The sequence below is a fragment of the Phymastichus coffea genome, unplaced genomic scaffold (genome assembly GCF_024137745.1).
Source record: "Phymastichus coffea isolate CEN01 unplaced genomic scaffold, Cenicafe_Pcof_1.1 PCOF00088, whole genome shotgun sequence".
Lineage (NCBI taxonomy): Eukaryota > Metazoa > Arthropoda > Insecta > Hymenoptera > Eulophidae > Phymastichus > Phymastichus coffea.
This window is the reverse complement of record NW_026706899.1, coordinates 191,745-209,327: the sequence shown is the minus strand read 5'-3', so window position 1 is coordinate 209,327 and position 17,583 is coordinate 191,745. Positions and strand designations below refer to the sequence as shown.

The 17,583-nt window shown below is 31.6% G+C and overlaps 2 protein-coding genes across 4 annotated transcripts; one reads left to right on the top strand and one right to left on the bottom strand.

Annotated features, from left to right (window-relative positions):
* Positions 1-1,382: 1,382 nt before the first annotated feature.
* Positions 1,383-7,485, top strand: LOC131669205 (activating signal cointegrator 1 complex subunit 2). Of its 2 annotated transcripts, XM_058943931.1 has the most exons (15): positions 1,383-1,591; positions 1,705-1,763; positions 1,857-1,934; positions 2,004-2,164; positions 2,257-2,638; positions 2,716-2,936; positions 2,993-3,178; positions 3,262-3,417; positions 3,641-3,737; positions 3,825-3,995; positions 4,089-4,211; positions 4,610-4,731; positions 5,053-5,254; positions 6,058-6,250; positions 6,315-7,485. In XM_058943931.1, exons 2-15 carry the CDS (start codon positions 1,725-1,727, stop codon positions 6,452-6,454), a joined length of 2,271 nt encoding a protein of 756 aa, XP_058799914.1. In that variant the 5' UTR covers positions 1,383-1,591; positions 1,705-1,724; the 3' UTR covers positions 6,455-7,485. The 2 variants fall into 2 exon arrangements, with proteins under 2 accessions (XP_058799914.1, XP_058799913.1); XM_058943930.1 differs by having other exon boundaries at positions 1,383-1,763.
* A 701-nt stretch (positions 7,486-8,186) lies between these two features.
* On the bottom strand, positions 8,187-10,413 carry LOC131669206 (uncharacterized). 2 transcript variants are annotated; one of them, XM_058943932.1, is made up of 2 exons: positions 10,284-10,413; positions 8,187-10,212 (listed from the first exon to the last, which is right to left on the bottom strand). In XM_058943932.1, the coding sequence occupies exons 1-2, from the start codon at positions 10,314-10,316 to the stop codon at positions 8,410-8,412; spliced, it is 1,836 nt and encodes a 611-aa protein (XP_058799915.1). In that variant the 5' UTR covers positions 10,317-10,413; the 3' UTR covers positions 8,187-8,409. The 2 variants fall into 2 exon arrangements, with proteins under 2 accessions (XP_058799915.1, XP_058799916.1); XM_058943933.1 differs by having other exon boundaries at positions 10,273-10,396.
* Positions 10,414-17,583: the final 7,170 nt, after the last annotated feature.

The window sequence follows — 17,583 nt, the reverse complement described above, 5'->3', positions numbered from 1 at the left end:
CAATGGTGACAAATTTAATGGGCTTTCAGAAAACCCATTAAATTTTGAAGATTTGAGAGTCGTCAAAAAAAAAATTGTTTTTCCTTTCCTTATTTTTTTTTTGAGCCAGCCTTTATGACCCGCTGTGTCGTAGCACCCAAGTGACCATTTACATTTTACGGTTTATGCTAGCCTACTATGTCTATTCAAGTTCAAATATTTATTTTAACGCTCGCACTTACTTTCTATTTTCTTATGCACGCAGTTTACAGCTTTTACTTCGCGTATCTGACGATACGTGACGTCGGTTCGTCACACGGTCCTCACTGGAAACGGAATGCTGAAATATGAACTGATACCGTTTTCCCGCCACTCGCAACAGGAAAATTAATAATTTTTATTTGAAAATTGTGCAACGAATAGGAAATGCGATTTGAGGGGCTGTCGAGGGAAATTAAAATCTTCATTTTAAGCTATCAAATACAAAAATTCATCAATGATTATTAGAGTAAACGAGCCTTTCCATGTACCGAGGAAAATCGTGATTTTCACACATTTTCCTTTAACGAATCGAAAATGAGAAATTATCATCGATATCAAGGACAATTAAGGCAATTAATACAGTTGTCAAAATTATTTCAACAATTCCACTTACAATCGAGGGAGCTACCTTAATTTACAATCCTACATATCTTGGAACGTATTCAAAAAGCGCGTATTATTAAATAAAGAAATTAATTACTATTAATTATAAATCTATTATAGCTATAATGCCGTTATTAAACAGTATATTTAAATATACTGTTGAATACTTATTTGATTTTGAAAACAGTTAAAAATAGCAATTAGCTAGAATCAGAATTGATTTCACTTTAAATGTGTCAGAATCATCATATTCTGTAAACAACCTCAACCTAAGGCTGTTGACAGAAGGAATCTGACACTCATGAAATGACACGAATTCTGACATATGACATGTACGTAAAACGTTGTTTTTAAACTAAAAAATACTCGAGATGTTTAAATTAGCGTCTTATAAACATAATAATAGCAATTGAATACATTTAACAACTTTCCGTAAAATGTTAGTCTTTAAATCATATATATAACACGAATAAAGCGGTTATCCATGTCATTCTGTGTAATTTGAAATCTGCGCTGACACAAAAATTATTGAGATATTTTATTATCATAATTGATCCTTAAGAATGCTACTGAGATGATTATTTAAATATTTCGAGGGTTTTTCAAGCTAAAATATCATTTATGTATATTTGTCATGTCAGAATTAGTGTCATTTTCATTGTGTCAGATTCCTTCTGTAAACAGCCTAATCTTGACCTTCTTGACTTGAGTCTTGACATATGTATTAACCTCCTATCTAGTAATCCGTAGTATACGATTATTGCATTTACACATTGGCTACTTGTTCTTTCATAATATATATATTAGTATATTCTGATTTATATAATTTCTGCGATAGTAGCATATTATGAGATATTATGCCGTATGTGCTCGACAATAAAATAACATAAAAACATTTCAAATACATTAAGTAAAATAAGCTTGGATTGTTATTGAGTTAGTGAAGCAGAATGAAAATGCTTTTTGTGTATGTGTGATTTATACTGTATTGTACAAACTGAGATTAATTTAGTTCCAATATACTGGATCCTGAATAAAATAATAGTCTACTCTATTTATTACCTCTATTCTCTGATGCAGGTAAAGTGTTTACCTCAACAATGAATAATTGTTCTTCGAATAAAAGTGTGATATTCCAAGTGAGTGATAGAAAAATTTTTGAATAATGTTGCATGAGAAATATCATTATGCTCATAAATTTTTTTAAATATTCTAAATCTTATATATATTAGAATCCAGAATGTAAACCATTGGAAAAATTGAAATTAGTAATCCAAAGCGATGGAATTATGCAAACTATCCCTGCTTTGGTAAAATTTTTCAGTAAATATTCAATAATTATAAAAATACAATATTAAAATAAATATGTCATATTTTAGGATGAATATTGGGTAGAAAATAAAAAGTTTTTAACTTATGAGCCTCCTATCTTCATTGATGAAAATGGTAAAGATATAATTGGTGCAAAAGAAAGGTGGCTTGAGTTAGCTATATTTTTTCTGGATGATTTAACTTGGTTACTTCGTCTGCCTTTCTACAAGTAAGTTTAATTTTATTTGTGAAATTTAATAGTCCTATTGTTATTATAAATATATATCTATATCATTTTTATAAGTTTAAATTAATTTTTAGATTTTGGTCAAATATTGTTTATAATACATCTATAATAAAGTCAATTATAAGTTTCCTGCAAGAATCACCAATATTTTTCCATTTAGATAATTTTTTTGAGTATGACATAAAAGAATATATTAATAAAATTAGAAAAAATATTCTTCATATTTTTGCAAGACTTATGACAAATAAAGAAAGTACTACAGAATATATTATTTTATCTGAGCATGCAAGTTTGTTGTATGACAAATATATTTTAACAGTACCAATTATATTAGACTTATGTCAACAATATGGCCGTGATAATAAAAAAATTATCGTAAAAATGATAAATTCAGCATTTGCTCTACAACCTTTATATAAAAATGATTTACAAGAAGCTGCTTTATTCATAATAAAGGTAGTATTTTAATTATTTGTGATATTTAATTTTACACTTTATTAAAAACTTTTATAAGAATAAGTTTTATATTTTAGACATTAACAAATATTGAAAGGCAATTTGAAGATTGTCCTGCTGATCAAGAAGGAAAGGCAGTACTTTTATCAGATAGAGGGGGAGCTAATGTTGAAATCACCCTATTTGACTTAGAAGACATTATCTTATATTTATTAGATATTGTATCTACAATTAATATTTTTTTAGAAATATATCCTGATGCTATATGTGATTTCAACAGTGATAATTTTATATCAAAGTAAGTAATGTTGGAAATACTTTAAAAAAATTCTCTAAAAACAGCTTCAATTGCAGATTAATATCAATCTATTGCAATGTGATGCCAGAAATGTATAAAAGATTAAATGATTTAGCATTCAAAGATGAAACTCTTGCAAGATTTATGGAATTGAAACATAGACTTGATATAACAAGAATAGAGATTATCAATGTTTATCGTACTATTGTATATAAAGATGTAAAAAATGTTATTGCTAAGAAGTAAGTTACTGTTTAATATTATATAAAAAAGTCGGTATTTCATCTTATTTAAATAATTCCTTATCATAAATTTTATTTTTCAGAGATTCTTTTCCACCTTCTGAAGTGGAAGAAGTTATAGAGCAATTGCTGAATAGTTTATCATGTACATTATCTGAAAAAGAATTTGTTATAGATTATCATAATTTATATCCAATCACTGATGATTTGCAAATCTTATTAGAATTAAATCCCAACATGTATCCTTGAAAAAATCTATAAATCATTTTTATAGAATTCAACTGTAAATTCAAAAATCCAAATAATAAGCATGTAATTATTATGTGTAAAAAGAACAAAATTTTTAATGAAATAATTAAAAATATTTTATGTGAATCACACTAATTTCAATTTAGTATTATTTCTTTTAATTGAATATATATGGTATATTTCAAAAATATTTTCTTAATATCAATGAAACAGAGATACAGTAAAATGTGAGTATATTGTAAATTCAATTTTTTCATTCTTGGATGAACCAGCTACTTCCACAATATCAGCTTTAACTAAAAAAGTGTCTGTATGTGTAGAAAAATAAACTTACATAATTTTATTATGAGTGGACTAATTCTGATAATTAATAAATGTTAAATATAATTTAATTTAGGAATCAACAGTCGGCTCTAGCAATATTCAACAAGAAATCACAACTAGCGAACATAATACGCCTAATGACATTTCATTACCAACCATAAGTACTAAAAATGAATCGGAAATGTTAGTTCTTATTTCGGAAATTAAAGATGTTTTATGCGATCTTGGTGAAGGATTTATAGAGGTAATGGCTTGAAATCGGCAGTATTAATAAATCATATAACACATCTATAATTTCAATAGAAAAGTTTTATATAAAGATACACTTTCGTTACAGAAATGTCTAAAACATTTCAATTATAATAAAGAAACAGTTATTAACGCAGTATTAGAAGATTCTTTACCAAATGAATTGAAAAACTTAGATCATTATCTTCCCTATATACCACCGGATCCAGAGGTATACTTTTCAATAGAAACATCAAATATTTTATCATAAAAAGACTTGATTTTAAGAATAAAATGACATATTTTATTTTACATATATAAACACAATCTCATAATATAATACATCCAATCGACATTTCAAGAAAAATTTGATGTACATAATGAACTAACTGACTATATTTTAAGTCATTTTCACGAATTTAAAATGGAAAAAAATCTATTTATGTCACTTTATTCTGGAAATGATTTTAAAATTAATAGATTATCAATAGAAAATTAGACATATTTGTAGTTTACCCTCTACAGTTTTGAGCTATTTTGTTTGACATCAAATGAAAATACTTGCATGTTACATTTCACTAATATATCAATATATGATTTACACTTTTACAAATTAAATTATATTTTAAGGAAGCATCTGCTACAGTCGATGCTGCTATTGGAGTTCAAAGATTGAATATTTACGACAATGATGAATTTGATGTAATGACACAAAATACTATAGACACCTCGAAAATACATAAAGGCAAACGGTATGTACACACACACACACACATGTAGATATATATACATTGTTATTTGGAACTGTAATATTCTAAATTAAATTGAGTTGATAAAAAAATTTTCACCATCTTTATTAAATGGAACTGTTTTCTTGATTATAATATGGATACAAATTTTGTCTTATATCATGGTACTGTTCAATTATAAAATCTCTTAAACCAATATTTGCAATATTAGATTTTTTTAGCTAAAATCGTCGTTTTATTTTCATTCCTTATTACAATTTATGCCAAGACTTTTATATATCAATTTATACGTAATAAATCATCAAATCTCACTATTGTTCTCAGAAAAGACAAGTATAAAAATTTTAATGAACTTCTCAATGATAAATCGCATATTGCTGAGACAAAGAATATCTACAGTAAATATAGCATAATAACAAGTGAATACGATGATGAGTATGATGATACATATGATGATCAAAATGTAGGATCAAGTGCACAAGATGACGTCATAGAAGTAGATGCAAGACCTTTTACTATACCTAGGGTAAGATGATCAAATAAAATTATAAAATAAACTAGCAAATTATTAGATCAAAAAATTTTCATTTCTATTCTTCCATTATTTTTATGCTTATCAAACCCTTGGTTCTTTAATCATATCATTAGAAAGCATCGTTTATAATATAAAAAAACTAATGCAAGCATAAATATTTCGGTATTCATAAAACCACGAATAAAAATTTCATACATAATTTACATGTTGTCGATTAAATGCTTTGATCAAAATTAATGTTCTCATTTTCAAAATTTATCCCAAGTTAAATCATCGCGTTACGCAATGAATCCTCCTCCACACTCCAATCGTATAAGAAAACGAATAATGTGAGATTTAGTGAACTTAAGTTTTCACAAAGTCCAATCGAACAGTTCTAGTAAATTCTCAGAGATTTTTTATGAAAACTGTTGAGTAGCCAAAACCCTCAATTGTTTAATTAACTGTCTAAAATGTCTATTTCAAATATTGTAAATATTAAAAAATTATAATTATGTTTTTTATTTTTTCATTCCTTGATTAAAAATCCTCAACATACGTGGAATTTTTGATCCAGAATCATGAGATTTCTTATTCTAATAAGAGAAATGATGCGATTATTATGTCGATAGATTTTTCGTAGGTTCTTTTATCCAGATCCCCGGTCGAAATCTATGTACATTGAATAGAATACTATATCTTCCTATATTAATTATTTAATAAAATATTATTATGATTTTATGAATTTTGTTTATTTTAAGAATAATGTGTATGTGTGTGAGTGTGTGTGTATATATAAATTTTTCTATTTATAGATTCTTAGAAAACGTGAACTGAATGACGTAGAGGAAAACGATGACGAGAATGAAGTTGAATGTTCGGCAGACGCTCAGATTAATAAAGATAATTTTGTGCAAGATCCGGCAATACTAAGAGCAAAAGCGGAAGAAAGGAGACAACATAAACAAAGAAATAAAGTATTTTATTCGCAGACATCAAGTGTCGTTGGTAAGAACAAATAAATATAAATATAAACAATAAAAATGATATTTTAACTAATAAAATTTTTTAGGAAATTCAAAAGACCAAGGACAAACGAAAGAGACTGTGAATAATCGAAACCACAGAAATAAACAAAAAGCTTCTAAAACCAATCATAATCGCCGTGCCGGTTCGCAATGGAAACGTAACCATGGGATGGTTCCTTCTTAAAAACGACATAGAAATTCTTTGAATCTAGAACAAATAATTAATCTATGTATAAAATCTTTTTAGGAAACGAATAAAAAAATTTGTAACACGTTGTAAGTTACTGCAGTTTACCACTACTGTTAGTTTTATGATAATCTAAATAAAACATACTTTTATGATTTTTTAATAAATTGAAAAAAAATATGATGAAAACTAATAATGGTAATTTTAATTTGACATCAAATTTGAATTAATTTGCCAATTTCAATAATAAATCACATCTTATGAGTTTGCTCTAAATTTTAATTCCTGAAGAGCTTTGAAAACTGTAACAGTGCAGAAACTTATAATAACGAATTAAATTGCTAAGCTAATGTGTTTAAATTTTATAGGATTTTAAAAGTTTTACAAAGATTTAAACATTGAATCGAAAATAAACCAACGTGATTTATTTCAACTTATTTTAATCCACAGAATTCGAATTCAAATTAACGTTATCTCGCTTTATTTTGTGATTGGATTCTAGAAAACCGTAAGAAAACCATTAGAAAAACACTTTTATTGTTATTGATGTTAGTTTTCACGTGATTCCAACCCTCCCATGAATAAAAAAGGCATCATAAGATAATATCTGATGAGCCGAAACACTTTTAAGTGAATGCGCTTTGCGCAATGTTAAAATGATAATATTTAGAATATATCCACCATCCAGTTTGAATGTTTAAAATAAACAGTAATGTACTCTTCTGATGAAATCGTTTTAATTCTATATAAATTTTCAGGTGTCAAATAAATAAAGCACATTATTCAATAATATAAACTAATATAAGTGAATCACTTATATTTATGATACCATAATTAGTACATTACGATACAAGTACGGGAATTAGTACATTACGATACAAGTGCGAGAGTAGTACATTACGATACAAGTGCGGAATAGTACATTTCGATACTCCGTGCGCAAAGTGCGTCTTTCCCGTACGCTCGGTAGAAAACGTGCGTTGAAAATCACACTTTTCACACGTTGTATCAAAAAATACGGTACGGCACTTGTATCGTAATGTACTATTAAAATTACAATTATATATGTATATATACATATCTTATAAATACATGCTGATATTTTATATTAGACACGACAGAAGTATTACTGTAGGTATAAGAGGCCGTATCAGTAAATTGTTATGTAGACCCGGAAGTCGAACTTATCGTGAGGTCTAATAGCCTCCAAGAGTCAGACTCTTGAAGCCAAAAATTGGCTTATTAAAAAACAAACAAACGCTGAAAATCAATTTTTTTTTCAATATCGCGATCAATCAAATTATTTTGTTCTGGAACACAAATTTTATGACTATTAGATAGTTTAGGCCTCTGAAAGTTGAAATAACATAGAAATCCACTTGTCCAATGTGTTCAATATTTGAAAGTAGCAGTATCTTTGCAATTAAAAATTATAGTTACGAGAGTGTTATTACTTTTAAAGTATGATTTTTTTAAATTAAATGTTGAGTCTTTCTCGGAATTTTTAACTTTTAAATGCTTTTAGTCAATGATAATTTATTGTAGCTTGCTTATAATTATTCATGTGAAAAAAAGAAAAATTTATCAATATTTTAGGGACTAACAATTTTTTTACAATTCTGAACTTTTCACTGCTTAAAAAAATTATTTAGATAAAGGTGAGACAAATTTGACGTGTTCATATATCATATTGATAGACTGTAATTTATTGAATATATTTTCTGCTCTATATAACTGTATACTTAGATTAGGTAGGTATATTATAGTAATTTTAGATGATTTTAATACTCTATCTGTTTATTACTATAAGTTATCAACAGTATGAAAAAATATTCACTATATTTAAAACAAACACACTTATATATTTTTGTACTAGTACAAAACTTATATTAACATTTTTTTAATAAAGTATAAATTAATAATACTGGACATTCTAACATAACTTTAAACAATTAACAATTCTGAGTTTTATAACTTGCTGCAATAGCATCTACATCTAATTGAGATAGCATTTCATCATCTGTATCATTCCCTTCTGATTCAAATGGCTTACTTATGACAGGTAATGCTGTAGATGGCATAGATGTGTTATTGGTATTTCTAAATATTGATAATTTATCTGATATCATTTTTTGTTTATCTGCAGAATTTGAAAGTTTTAAATCTGATTGAATTTTTTCTGATTCTGATGAATGTTTAGTTATCTTTGACAAGACATGTTCAGATTTTTTAATTTGAAAATGTACTTCATTTGCATTATTTTCATTGGCATCTATCGGGGTTGATGATGGAAACTGATTAGGTTTAAAGGAATTTAATTCATCAATATTAATGCCAAGCCAAGCATTGTCTTCATCTAAGTCAAATTCTTGTGAATTATCTTTTCTACCAATATCTAATTCTGAAATACCTGAACTATTAATTTTTTTTAAATTTTTTAAAATTAATCCAGATTCTTTTTGAAGTTTATTTTCAATATCTTGTGAATGAGTTTTCAATGTTTCAATATTATCCTGGCACTCAATTTCATCGAGTACACTGATTTCAGATTCATGCAGATTTTGATTTACATTGTCATTTTTAAGTAGTGTTTTTAAGTGAGATGTTTCAACTAATCTTGCTTCATCTGAATAGATACTTACTAAATTGTTTAGTGAAATAATGACACACACAAATTTTTTACTTGTAACAATCAATCCAATATCTTTAGCAAGAATAACAACGCTAGTTCCAAGTGCATTAGGATATAACTTACAGATACTGTGATGGATACATGCGTCTACTTTGCCAGACAGATCTTTTAAAATAATATGAGGATCATTGGGTTTATAATCTATACATTGAACAATGCCTGCTAAATAAGGTACCTTTTTATAGGTTTTACTATACTGTAAAGCATTTTCCTTAATAGTCGCTATATCACAAAGTTCAAAACCTGCAGGTAAATCATCCATCATTAATTGCCATGCTCCAGTTGAAAATAAATTCTTTGTATTCTGGGAACAAATATCAGCATATTGATTACTTTTATTATTTTTATTTTCATCTAAATAGTCAAGATCAATAACATCATTTTCATTGACTTCATCTGGTAAAATTCCTGCTGGTCCAGGAAACTTTCTAATTATAGCTTGCTTCACACGTGATACTTTAATACTTTTATGAATTGACAACTTTTGTAAATCTAACCTTTGATTTTCTTGATCATTGTATTTATCATTACTTTTTAATTCTTGTAATTTATTTATTTTTTCAATACATATCTTTTTAGCAATATTAGTTTCACCTGGAGAATCTACAAAAGCTACATTTTTTTTTCGCTTGAATTTATTTTCATGATCAGAAATTTTCAATACTGATTTAACAACAGACTTATTAGATTTTTCAATATTTTTTTGAAAAACATTTAGAATTAATTCTTTTCCATGTTCGCCTGTGACAATAGACGTGTATTCAAATAATTTTTCATTATCATTAATCAATGAATTTTGTTGATGAATTTTTGAATCTTGATGAGAGCAAGAATTATTTTTAAATATGTCAAGAACTACTTTTTTCTGAGCTATTGATACTGCTTCATTGGGTTGGAATTTCACATTATTTTGAAGATTATCAGAAACCTTGGAATGTAATCCAGAAGTATTCAGCAAAACGGAATGCTTTTTTATCTCAACACTTTTTATTGGTAATAGATTTTCAGCTTTGTCATTATTATCATGAATGAAGTCATCACTATTGAAATCTTTCAAATCATCCTAGATTAATTATAAAGCAATTAGTTTTTGTTATCATATTTTTTCTGTTATTTCACATACTGATAAGTTACCTCGTTGATATTCCATTCTTCATCTTCAAACATTGTTTTTTTATTATTTGCAATAATAAATTAAAAAATAAATTTATTAACGCAAATTGACTATGTTTATCCAAACATGATCTATCTTGACATATATCTACACTTTTTTAGGGTGTTCACAGAGCGATTCTGACACTTAGGCCCCGGTCACATAGGTACACCCAACGTGGATTGAATCGCGACCCCTCAGTTAGGTTGGTATGAGAATTCCGTCGTTGCATCGGAATGAAGAAACCGCGGGAAAATTCAAAAATGAAAATTCGTTTTAAGATACGATAAAAAGCTAAAACGTTACTAATTTGTTTTTAGGTTTAAAATTAATTGTTTGCCGAACAATGAATTTAGATGCATGATTATTTGATTTTAGGTTTTAATTATATAATTTAAGAACGAGCGTTATACTATGACCGATCTGAAAACCACCGTTACGGATTGAAAGTAGCAGTCAAAATCAAAGCTCGAATAGCAGACCTGAAAAAGCCTGTTTACACGTGTATATGTCTATTTTAAATGTTTCTTCCGAGTTTCTTATGCTTTTACCTGCTTTTGCTTCAGCAAGGATTTATCGTTATGCTGGCATTTAGATAAGTTATTATTTATTTATTTATTTACTATCTACAATAGAATTTTCCCGCGGTTTCTTCGTTCCGATGCAACGACGGAATTCTCATACCAACCTAACTGGGGGGGTCGCGATTCAATCCACGTTGGGTGTACATATGGATGCGGACCATGGAGACTGTATAGTCTCCATCAGTGGTGGGAAAATGACACGATTTTGAGGTTTTCGACATGTACATGTCAGAAGCTGTAAACAACGTCAACAACCATGTCAGATTGTCAAAAACGTCAAAAACTTCCAAATACTATTGCGCATGCGCAGCAGTGTTACACCAACGTACTATAGAGAGGATCGTGACTGTGTCGATGTCGATCGGAAAAGGTTGGACGAGAACGAGCTAGCCAGGCTCGTACTCGTGAGGTAGGAAGAAGAGTGCGGTTGGTAAGGCAGAAAAAGCGTTTCGTCCCGGTGTTATCGGCGGGACTCGTCAGTGAGGCTCGACGGCCGATAACACCTGCCTCATACGCTCGGGGTGGTCGGGCCGCTATGCGGGCTTATAAATGCAGTGAGCGTATTTCCTGCCGCTCGTGCGTGGTCGGCACCATCTGGCGTGAGACAATGAACCACGAGACCGCCACAGGACTTCCCCCCAGTGACGAAGCAGGGCTCGAGTCACGATATGAGGAAAGAGGCGGAGTGAAGCGAAGCAGGGGAGGACGAGTGGAAATGCCGAATGCCTGACGATAGCTGATACTTGTAGGCGAGAGGACTTGCTCTACTTGTTGCCTCTGATCATGCGAGACGTGTGTGCTGCGGGCATGAGAGGCGTGCGTTTGGGCTCCGAACATGCGAGACGCGCGTGCGGCCTGCGAGCATGTGAGCGGGGTAGCGGAAGGAGCAGCGAACGAAGTAGCGGGTTACCGACAGGGTGTGCGAGCCGCGTGTAGGCTTCTCCGTTGGACACCCTGATCGGTTCGTCAGGTCCAACCTCAGTTCCCACCTTAGGTGGCGGTAAGCGCCAGAGAGATCACGTCGGGGTCACCACTTTGGCTGTCGGAATATAGAGAGGATCGTGACTGTGTCGATGTCGATCGGAAAAGGTTGGACGAGAACGAGCTAGCCAGGCTCGTACTCGTGAGGTAGAAAGAAGAGTGCGGTTGGTAAGGCAGAAAAAGCGTTTCGTCCCGGTGTTATCGGCGGGACTCGTCAGTGAGGCTCGACGGCCGATAACACCTGCCTCATACGCTCGGGGTGGTCAGGCCGCTATGCGGGCTTATAAATGCAGTGAGCGTATTTCCTGCCGCTCGTGCGTGGTCGGCACCATCTGGCGCGAGACAATGAACCACGAGACCGCCACAGTACTTTGCTATTGAAATTCTAATTTGAATATTTTTAATTCGACCTTTGATCCTTTGACGCTAAGAAAGCCCGGTGTTATTTATTTATCTCCAACAGTAAACTAACAACCTAAATGTAACAATTATCACAGTTTTTATAAAATTAATTTTCACAATAAACACTAAACAGTAATAATAGTACTAGTACCAGATAATTTATCATTCTTCATTTGAAAATTTCGGTTATTCACCTCAAATCTTATACCAAAGTGAAGAAGCGAATCATATTTCAGAAAAATCATATACATATTATTAACTGTTCAGGAATTAGTGATTTTTCCTAGTTTTCTTGTTTGGATTATTTATTAAAATGTCAGGTATATATACGATATTTTTCAATAATAATGTAGATGATCTAAAATAGTCTATATTAAAATGTTTTGAATTCATATTTATAATGATAATAATTTTTTTTAGCTAATATTGATCGTAATGAATTGGACAGATTTCTTGGGCTATTTTTTTTTGGATGCAACATACCTTTCGTAATAGTCGAATCACCATTGTTTAGAAATTTCATTCAAGCCTTAAATCCAAATTACATTATTCCAAGTAATAAGACTCTCTCCAACAGTAATCTTAGTAATCGATTCAACGAGTTACAGCAATCAATAGCCAATATGGGTGTAAATAATTTAGTTTTGTTAATAAACGGATGGAAAAATAAGGCGGCCAATAAACAAAATGTTGTTACCGTGCTTCGTTTAGACAACATGCAGCGAAAAAAGTACATTTTTTTGAACACCTGGAATTTCAGTACTCATCGTGAAACTGGGGAAGCTTTGCGTTAAGTGGTTGACGAATGTATTGGAATGGCAAGAGAAAAATATAATATTAATATATACGCTGTTATCAGTGACGGTGCAGCTGTGATGATTCTCATGGGTTAACTTGTTGGGATTTGGCATGTAACGTGTAATAGTCATAACGGCAATTTATTAGCAAAAAGTGTCGTGGATAACGGATTTGCAGGAAGAGTGCATGCTTTGCTAACAGATTTTAAAAGACCTGACTTAGACCGGTACCGCATCGGCTGTACCGGCACACCGCGTCGGCGCGCCATCCCACGGCGATGGCCGAAAAGATGTCAAAACGTGTTGTCAAAAACTCTGAAAGTTCGAGAGGTAATATACATTGTAAATTACGTGTCAAAAACTATGTATTTTACCTATGGTAATTTACCTACCCACCACTGGTCTCCATGATGCGGATGGATACGGACACGAATCGCAACTCTGGTAATATCACTAAAAATATCTAGTTCGATTATTTTGTACCAACACTACCGGTAGTGAGCAAAAGTGACTGTTGTTTAAAACTGTAGCGCCGAAACAGTACCACATTTAATGAACGCCTATCTAACCTTTACATTATTGCAGTCTATAAGATGGTAAATGATAGAGAATTGATAGACTTTCAACTACAATTAGTGGAATTAGGCCTTAATTTTATGGAAGTACTTGTATATATGAGAAGAAGAAGAAAATATATATAAATGATATGTATTCATCATCCCAAAAACTTTTTTTACATAAGCATACTCATCAATAAGCAATATTCATGTTGCATCGCAACATTAATTAACATGAACAATTTCGTTTTGTAACGGTCCTATCTATGAGCTGTTTATTAAATGACTGCAACTAGTCTAACGTATTTACCTGTTAGCCAAAACAATACATTAAGCGGCGCTACCTCACTGTTTACGCGACTGTATACAAATAAAAGTCGAGTCAAAACAAATAGCGTGACGTCACAAATAATAGACATAGATATAATGAACCATAATATTGAGAAAAATATGTTAATTATAGATAATTTGAATATAACAAAGTATCAATTATATAGATTTTAACATACAGATTCACAATATCTCATTCAATTATAAATTTATAATGAATATCGATATGTAAAGTTAATTTATTTATTAACATATGAAATATTAGAAAAATATAAATAATTTATATGTAAAATGAATAAGCATAGAACATGAGTAAGAATTGGTTTCATTAATAACAGCTAAATAACAACTGTTATTAATAAATAAACAATTAATAATTTATTTAAACAATAAGCTATATATAGAACGAAAATATTAAGTTAATACTTGATAATGACAATGTTAGGATTTAGAAATCTTAGATAATTAATCAAATAATCGCATGTTAAGATTAGAAGAAAACCGTTACAAATATGAAAAATTAGTCATAATTCAAATGTTATTAATTAATTTAAATTATTAATTTTGGAAAATACTTCCAAAATTAATCAACTTTAAGGTTATATGAAATTTTAACAATTTTCTATTGTAAATAATGTAATATCACGTTAATTAACTTTATTAGTTAATAACTTTTGACGACACTATTGGCGATAATTGTATATTGTATAAAATCAACAAATAACTAATTCTGTAAAATTTACATGTGTTAAAAACTTAATATTAATGGCTATTTACTTGTAAATTAAGAAAAATCATTTCTCAAAATTCGCGAATGTCTCTCGAATTTTCGATGAAATCTCTCCTGCAATAATAAGCGGGAAAATCTGTGTATAAATAGGCCCACCTTTGCACAGGCTAGATTCATTCACTTCTAGCCTTGCAAAGTGAGCGCATGAGTCTGAATAAACTTGGATTAACGCCTAAGTTCTTTCTCTCATTGTGATTTACTAAGCAAGACTAACCTTTCCTTATAATTTGAGCTCGACTTATAGAACATTTCGCGCTATAAGAAACTTGGGCCGAATTATATCCTATCCAAGAAAGACTCTAGCTCTGCTTATGGGACAATTCGCACCATAAGAAACTAGGGCATTGTCTGACTTTCCTCAATATTTTGCAATTACTTATGTATATTTGATTTACTTATTGGTTATATTTATTTCATTTATATATTTTCTTGACAATTAGAGTAAAATCATCGGAAACAAATTCTTACTCATTAGCTAGATTACGAGAGTTCGAATTATTTTTATTTATAAGTGATACGAACATCACAGTCTATTGCGCCTGCGCGCGCAAATCATGCGTGTGTGTCTGTGTGAATGAGGCTAAGGCCCAAGCGCGGCAGCATCTATTGGTGTCGTCGCCGCCATCTTGGGCGGCTTCCGCTCGCCGGTCAACCCGGCAGTAGTCGACTACATCGTACAGCGTGCGGAGCTCCCTCGCGATTTGCCGAATTAAACGTTCGGATTGCCCACGTGCAAAAATCTATCGATTGAACAACATCAATCATTGCATAACATCTACGCTTATCAAATCGTTGTAAACGCTCCCACGTAGCGTTTACATTTATAACGCTCCCACGTAGCGTTTACATTTGTGTGTATCTTGTGTGCAAAGTGTGAAAGCGGAAACAGAGAGCGAATACGGGCGTGCGTCATTGTTCCCGGGCGGCGCTAATTCGCGATCAAATCTTTCAGTGTAAAATTTTCAATAAAAGGGTTTTTTATGCCGTAACCAGCTTTTTCCCTCAAAAAAAGGTCTTCTTAATTTATTTTACAACGAAAGTAGAATTAGTGCAATTATCCTCAATCCTTGTTTTTTATTTGTTTCCTTTATTTAACTAGGCTTCTATACCTTCAGCATAAAGCCGAGCTTTCGACGATCTTTCAATTCATGAGAATTTGAAAATTAAATTATAGACCTGACATTTGAACATTAAATGTGGTATGTTCGGCGCTACAGTTTTAAACAAGTCACTTTTGCTTACTACCGGTAGTGTTGGTACTAAATAATCGAACTAGATATTTTTAGTGATGTTACTAGAGTTGCGGTTTGCATCCGTATCCGTCCGTATCCATATGTACCTATGGGCCTTAAAAAATGACATAAATTCTGACACCATGACACGTTGAAGAAGGATATATCATGAGCCACTGCGCAGCAAGCCATGCGTAGGTAATTTCTAGGGTTTTTTAAGGCAAGCGTATTTTGAATACAAAATGATGAAAATGAAAACAAACAAAAACATTACAATACATATTCCCCAAAAACAAACGATAAATTTTTATAAATTAACTTCTTTGGCTACCACATTTTATTAATAATAAGAAATTTACATTTTTCTAAATACTAAATATAGTAATTTTTATTTCACAAAAGAATTATCATCATATTAACAAAAAAATACTTTTTTGTCTAATCGATAAATATATTGTAACGGGGTCAGTGCTCCATCATTTTATTTATGCGCGCGATCGCGTCGAAGAGCGCGCGGGAATGTCGGAATATTCAAACTCGCCAACTGGAGAGCAGGAGGGAACGGGAGTCAGTCAACCAACCTTCTACCGGCGAGAAATAATAACATCAAAATTATAATCAGTATCACATGCGAGATCGTTTATTTGCCCTTTTCTCTACAATATACTCGGCCCGCGTGTTTATGGTTACAAAGCGCGCGCGCGTCAATAACATGCAGTGTCGGAGCGTTTGCACCTCTTTGTTCGTCGAGTTAATACAGGCACGCTTCTTACTGAGTACGAGATGTTAGTTATTAACAATCTTACAGGAAATCGCAATACTAAGCTGGCCAGCTTACCTTATCAACAAGAGAGGTAGAAAGTACCCGCGTAGCGCACGCTAGTCTCGGGAATTGTTTGTCTGCGGGCGAGGTGTCTCGCGCTTTTTGGTTTCGCCCTCGATGGCGAAACCCTCCACTCACGCACGTTCGCACACACTCGCTCTCGTTGAACCAAGGCGCAGCTCCTCTCGATGAGTCCGTCAACTCGTCTCGGTACTCCCCAAAACTCGGGAAACTTCTTTTTATGGCTCACTGCAGCTAAACACTTGGATTGCTGATCCTCGACTAGTTCATTTATATTCGCGCGTTCCGTCCCGTCTCGTACCGAATTCCCTTATTACATTTTCCCCCAACCGGTAGGTGCTGCCCTCGCGGACAGCCGCATAGTTGGGCTGATAGCGCTAATAGGACGTTTACTGTCACAATATATATATATATATATATATATATATATATATATATATATATATATATATTGTAACGGGGAGACTATTCCGTTTTTATTCCTTTAATTCGCTAGCCATGCAATCACACCGAAATGCGCGCGGTAATATCAAAATATTCGAATTTATTAATCGGAGAGCAGGAGGGGATGAGAGTCAGTCAACCAACTTACTACTAGCTAGAAATGACAACAGTGAAATTATCGTTTGAATCACATGCGAGTTAGTTTATTTCCATATTCTTTACAGTATACTTGGCCCGCGTGTTTATGTTTAGAAATCGCGCGCGCGACAATAACATACATTGTCGGATCGTCCGCAGCTCTTTGTTCGCAGAGTTAACAC

What these genes read in the sequence shown, in the direction of transcription:
- LOC131669205 (XM_058943931.1), top strand. Translation starts at nt 1,725, where the DNA reads ATGAATAATTGTTCTTCGAATAAAAGTGTGATATTCCAA. An exon ending in TTAGAATTAAATCCCAACAT is followed by an intron (nt 3,418 to 3,640) that starts GTATCCTTGAAA and finishes TCAATGAAACAG; the next exon opens with AGATACAGTAAAATGTGAGT. An exon ending in TTGGTGAAGGATTTATAGAG is followed by an intron (nt 3,996 to 4,088) that starts GTAATGGCTTGA and finishes CTTTCGTTACAG; the next exon opens with AAATGTCTAAAACATTTCAA.
- LOC131669206 (XM_058943932.1), bottom strand. Translation starts at nt 10,316, where the DNA reads ATGTTTGAAGATGAAGAATGGAATATCAACGAG. An exon ending in AAGAATGGAATATCAACGAG is followed by an intron (nt 10,213 to 10,283) that starts GTAACTTATCAG and finishes TAATTAATCTAG; the next exon opens with GATGATTTGAAAGATTTCAA.